The 5,660-nt window shown below is 37.9% G+C and overlaps 1 protein-coding gene and 1 pseudogene across 1 annotated transcript in view; both read right to left on the bottom strand.

Moving 5' to 3' along the window:
- The window catches only part of LOC107656231 (probable polypeptide N-acetylgalactosaminyltransferase 8), a 12,280-nt pseudogene extending 11,700 nt beyond the window's left edge, over positions 1-580 (bottom strand).
- Positions 581-1,639: 1,059 nt separating this feature from the next.
- Positions 1,640-5,660, bottom strand: part of LOC107656399 (probable polypeptide N-acetylgalactosaminyltransferase 8) — a 6,813-nt gene continuing 2,792 nt past the window's right edge. The window contains 10 exon segments of the mRNA XM_016444257.1: positions 1,640-1,780; positions 1,878-2,036; positions 2,126-2,221; positions 2,305-2,439; positions 2,670-2,855; positions 3,253-3,367; positions 3,461-3,658; positions 3,909-4,092; positions 4,187-4,353; positions 4,427-4,631. Coding sequence (XP_016299743.1) covers positions 1,640-1,780; positions 1,878-2,036; positions 2,126-2,221; positions 2,305-2,439; positions 2,670-2,855; positions 3,253-3,367; positions 3,461-3,658; positions 3,909-4,092; positions 4,187-4,353; positions 4,427-4,631 — 1,586 coding nt within the window.

The following is a 5,660-nucleotide window of genomic DNA, read 5'->3' as shown; positions in this document are numbered from 1 at the left end:
CTGAGTGTGGGCAGATTGTGGGGGTATTCACGGCCAATGCATCTACAGAAATAGATGAATGCATCAAGATGGATGTTGAATTTCAGAGCTTTTCCATATACCGCTGAAACTCACCTGTGGTCCCGAGTGTCCAGCAGCTCCCGGTCCAGAGGCAACTGGTCACTGAGGAAGGCATTATAACCCTATTTCTGAAAGAGATCCTCAGCCTTCCTCTGGTCATCCTCAGAAAGTTCAACAGTCCATTCCTTGAAGAAATCTGAGTTTGGGAACAACTTCTTTGCTGGCTTCTCATGTATCACTTTGGGGCTTCTCTCTTTTGCAAGAATTTGTGTTCATCAAGTATTTAAAATCTAAAACAACACTGAAGCAAAACTTACATTAGTAACTCACCCGCTGCATTTAAATGAGCCTCCAGTTTGTCCAGCTTGTTGAGCAGAAGTGCGCTGTGTAACGAGAAGTTCTGCTGGACTTGGTGGAGCTGCTTCTGAGTTTGAATTTCCCTCCTCATCAAACTCATATAGAGAAACACCACAGCGACAGACGAGACTGGAAACAAACTCTTCACACATCTTATTCTCATGATTTGAACACTCTAGTGTGGCTATCATCGCAGAGAGCTTTTATTTTTGTAGTCATGGTCTGATGAAAGGCAATAATCTTCTGCTATTTACAGTTATTCTGTCATATTAGTCTTGTCATGCTTGCGATTGTGTAAAAGTATAGCATCACTGATGCTTATTCACTGTGAGAGAAGGCTTGCATGCAACGGCTTCAATGTAGATTGCCTTTCTTTATGAAATGTAACATACAGATTCAAAAAAAGGATAAAGCCATGAATCTATATTTACATGGAAAAACACCACAGACTCAAGAACCTTGACCTCTTCAACACACTTAGCCATCATATGGCTTTAGAAGACCCAGAAACACAAGTCATAAATAAGTCGTATGAACTAATTCTGTCCTTTTTGGAGCTTTCCAGTTACATTTGTTGTACGAAAACAACAGCTAAATATCTAATTTTGTGTAAGGCTGAGTGAATGATGAAAGAATAATTTTTGGTTGAACTATTTCTTTAATATACATTGACATTCTGTGACAACATGCCCCACAGCGGGCTATTAGGAATAGGGCAAACTACTATGATTTTTTTATTTTTTTTTATTAAAGTAACATACAATGACTTCATAAAACATAAAACATAAATTTCCATTCATCTATATAGTTTCCAAACTGTAAGCCAGACAGGATTTAACCTTGACGTATTAAATCGTAAGTTTGCGTTGAAGGTGAAAAAATGTAAAAAGCACAATGATCTCTTACCAGTCCTAATTCTAACACAAACCCACAGTGTTCAGTGTAGTTATGCAGTTATCAGAGCAGAAACGAAAGCAGCTGCTTTTCTTATCTTCCATAGTCTCTTTTTGCTTTCATATATAAATTACATGAGCTTATTACACAATATTAGATTGAAAGGTCAGAAAAAGCCCCACCCATAGACCTCCCCTCAAAGAAAGCATGTAAGTGGTCAAAAGTGGACAAAAGAGGTGATGGAAAATGTGTCTCCATCACCTTCTTGTGATCCCATCGACCAAAACCATCTCATCTACGTTTATATAGATTGATTATATCTTGCATTTTATAAATCCTGAATTATATTCTGTATCTTCCAGTGTTGGTTTCTGCAGTCCTGAAGAAAAACATTCTTTTCATACTTTCCTGTCTGATCCGCGCTGATCTCCAGACAGCGTTTGGTTTCTCTGTTCTGCATAGCCTGTCCCTGAAAACAAACAAGAATAAGCATTTTTCCAAGCAATGCTTAGATTGTAATATACCACAGCACCCTATCAATGTTTGGGGTGTAATTATTTGTTCACCTGTTTGAAGTCCCAATACATGTGCTTTTGTTTTTCAGTGTCTGAACACCAGGACAGCTCTGGAAACCTGCCTGAGCCGGGATCAATTAGACAGCGGTTCCTATTGTTTTTCAAAGGGAGATGCGCAAATATCTCACCACTTGCTGTATAGTAAAATATCTGTGATGAGAAACGGGAGTGTGTCAATTATTCCCCAAAATACAGTTTGAAAATGCAGAGAAGGGAGGGGAGGGGTGGGGAGAGATTACCTGTGATTCCATGAAATGACATGGATATAAAATGGGAGTGTTCTCCTCAAATGGTCCTTTATCCAAACATAAACGTGTTTGCAGATCATTAATCAGCTGTTTTGATAGAGAAAATAAGGACATTATATTAAATCGTCAAACCAATCATCTTGTTTCATAGTGAACCGTATGTCACTCACCACTCCATAACCTAATAAATGCATTGGATTTAACTCAGGATAGACATTTTCCAGATACCATTTAAATGGTTTGCATTTCAGCCTGTCCCTCAGTTTCTTTCTCTCCGATACATCGCCAATGTCTATTCCATGGTTCTGTGGGAACAGGAGAGAACAGATACACATGTTCATTTGCAGATCATAAATCTAATAAAGAGCCAAAACAAATGAACATTTCAAACCTCAAAACCTCTAGTCACACATCTCTCTAGTCACAACTTTAGGTGTCTCAAACTGAACCAGACAGATTCAACACTTCAAGAGTCCTAGAGCTAGCCTTGAAAATCCAGAATTTGATTGGCTGAATCTCCTTTAATTGGATCTACCTGTATGGGAAGACCCCAGGCGATGTTCACATTTATTTTGTATTCATCCATCCAAACTTCTGCCACTCTGAGGGCATTTCTCTTCATTACATTGCTAAAATCAGGCATGTAGGGTTTGTGTGCCCTCTCGATGTGAGCAATTTTAGAGCAGGGTACAATCTCTATACTTCCTCCACACAGCCACACCTGAACCAGAACACATGAAAGAAAAACTCAAACAGTGTGCACTATGCATACCATGTAACTATAGGATGTAAGAAATAATTGACTACGGGCTGTTGAATTATTGAAAAACAATGCACAACTGAGGTGGTAATGCAGCCATGACACAAAGCGTGCATTATTTAACAATAATTCAATAATTCCACTTATACCATGTTTACAAAACCTCAATGCATTTTTCAGATGTTTTATTGTAAGACATTTGTCAGGTTTTTATCTATCAAACGCTCTTGTGTACAGAACAAATTTCTTACAAATCTCATCCCGAGCCTCCATTGCTAATTAATTTTTTTTATTAGCGACTATTTCATTTTAGAGCAAATAGTATTTTAGGAGAATGATCAACGCATTTGTGAATTACCCGTATTCCTAATTCAACATTCTCTCCTCCGTACACCTCCATCCCTCCATCCAGAGTCCCAATCTCACCGAAGAACAGACGATCAACCACGAGTATTCCCATCACAGAGGGACTCCTGGAGAACAGGCCGAACAGAAGGATCTGAAACACTCTCATTTGGGGTGGAATACAGACAGTATAAAATGTTAAACCAACAACACACACTCACTTTCCTGGCTGTGAAGGATCTTTTTGATCGTACCACTTCTGTGGGAATCCCACGTACCTGCACCAGAGAGACCAGTCAAAACCATGAGCAGAGGCTAAATACTTTGTCACTTGCAAGTCATAGTAATTGACTCTATCAAACACAGGGCTCAGGACCAGCGTACGGTCAGCCTGAATACGTGCAAGCAGAGGCTCCGCCCTAAAAGAGAGAGAGTACATGAGAAACATTTCATCCACCTTCATACGACACTCTCACTTTTCCTGTACACCCTAATTTAAAAAATGAGGAGATCTCATAATCTAAATTGTCACCATGCTATCTAAATAATACTAAAGCAACACTACTTCACACAAGCAATGCAATATTGCTTTAAGATAGAGAATTCCATCTAGGTGAGCAAATATTTCATTTATTGCCAAATACTGAAGTTAGCTGAGCAGTTTCACACCATTTGACATGGACCTCAATGTGGGCATCCAAAATGGCAACCACATCCCCAGTGGCAGCCTTCCACCCTGAGATTCTGGCCTGGGAAAGTCCTTTCTGCTCTTAATGGGTCACCAACTTTACCAGGCCTGGGTGCTTCTCATTGATGGAAGTGATATAAACATGCAGCTGTGTTTTCAGATCTTCTGTGGAACAGATATATCCAGAATTAATAACTCATTTTGTGAACAATATGCCTCTGAGACGAGGGTTGGATGGGATTTTTTGAGAGAAACAAACCATTTGTGCTGTGGTCGTCCACCAGTATGATCTCTTTGAGCAGGTGGGCTGGAGTTCTGTTGATGATGCTGCAAATGGCTCTTTGAATGACAGACAGAGCCTCATCCAGATAAATCAGCACCACGCTGAGGGTGGGCAGATTGTGGGGGTATTCACGGCCAATGCATCTACAGAAATGGATGAATGCATCAAGATGGATGTTGAATTTTTAGAGTGTTTCCAAAAACCGCTGGAACTCACCTGTGGTCTCGAGTGTCCAGCAGCTCCCGGTCCAGAGGCAACTGGTCACTGAGGAAGGCATTATAACCATATTTCTGAAAGAGGTCCTCAGCCTTCCTCTGGTCATCCTCAGAAAGTTCAACAGTCCATTGCTTGAAGAGGTATGAGTTTGGGAACAACTTCTTTGCTGGTTTCTTCTCATTTTTCTCTTTGAGGCTGTTCTCTTCTGCAAATTTTTTTTTAAATTTTAGTTCACTAAAATTGGTTAGAATCTTTAATTCTGGTATACCAGCAAAGACATTCACAAATTTCTGTTGGTGTATCTATTTAAAAATTGGTTGTCTATAATCACTTTAAATTACATTGATATAAACCCATAATGTTGCTTCAAAATGGTGCTAAATAATATTGTGATATTAATATTTATTATTATAAATAATATTGTGCATGTACATGAAAACTGTGCACTGACTCAAAAAAAGTTGCATTCAGTACTTTTGAAAAATATGTTTAAAAAGGGAGCCCAGTCAAATTAGCAGCGTTTCCTCATGGGGGCAGACAGTTGAAAAACTACTCACTTTATTTTAGTAATCCTCCTGCTATCTGGCCGTTTATTAAAAATCACTGACTGCGAATAGTGTTCAACAACTGCATCAAGTTATGACATTTTTAAGATTACAATAAGAAAAATTAAAAAGGTCTAAAGGCCTTCCCTAGTGAAAAAAAAAATGCTAAGTATACTTGCAGCCAGACTAATTGTCAGTATACTTGAAGTGCGTTAATGATTAGTTAACTTGAAGTGTGCTATTTTGGAACAACTAATTTTGTACTAAGTATATTTTAATTGTAATTAAATTGTAGTAAAGCATAACTTTAAGTGTATTTAGTGTACTTTTATGTGCTAAATTGGAACAACTTCAAGTACACTTAGTACACTTTAAGTATATGCCTATTTACATGCTTGATTAGTGATATTAAAGTGTATTTTTTTTGTATTACGAGTACATTACAAATTAATTATGAGTGTCTTTGAAACACACAAGCAATATACTATAAATGTATTATTTTTGAGTAAAAATATGCTAATTTTTCCCCAATGCTAAATCCACTTTTTAAGGTCATTACAATAAATACATAACTTCAATGACAGACAGAGACACATTATTAACAATTCAAACAGTGTTTATTTAAACCTCAAATGGTTTTAGCATTGCAAAACATAAAATGCACCAACCATGTTTTTAAATAAAAAGAA

This window comes from Sinocyclocheilus anshuiensis, unplaced genomic scaffold, assembly GCF_001515605.1.
Source record: "Sinocyclocheilus anshuiensis isolate Anshui unplaced genomic scaffold, SAMN03320099.WGS_v1.1 scaffold183, whole genome shotgun sequence".
Taxonomy (NCBI): Eukaryota; Metazoa; Chordata; class Actinopteri; order Cypriniformes; family Cyprinidae; genus Sinocyclocheilus; species Sinocyclocheilus anshuiensis.
This window is presented reverse-complemented; position numbering and strand designations above follow the sequence as displayed.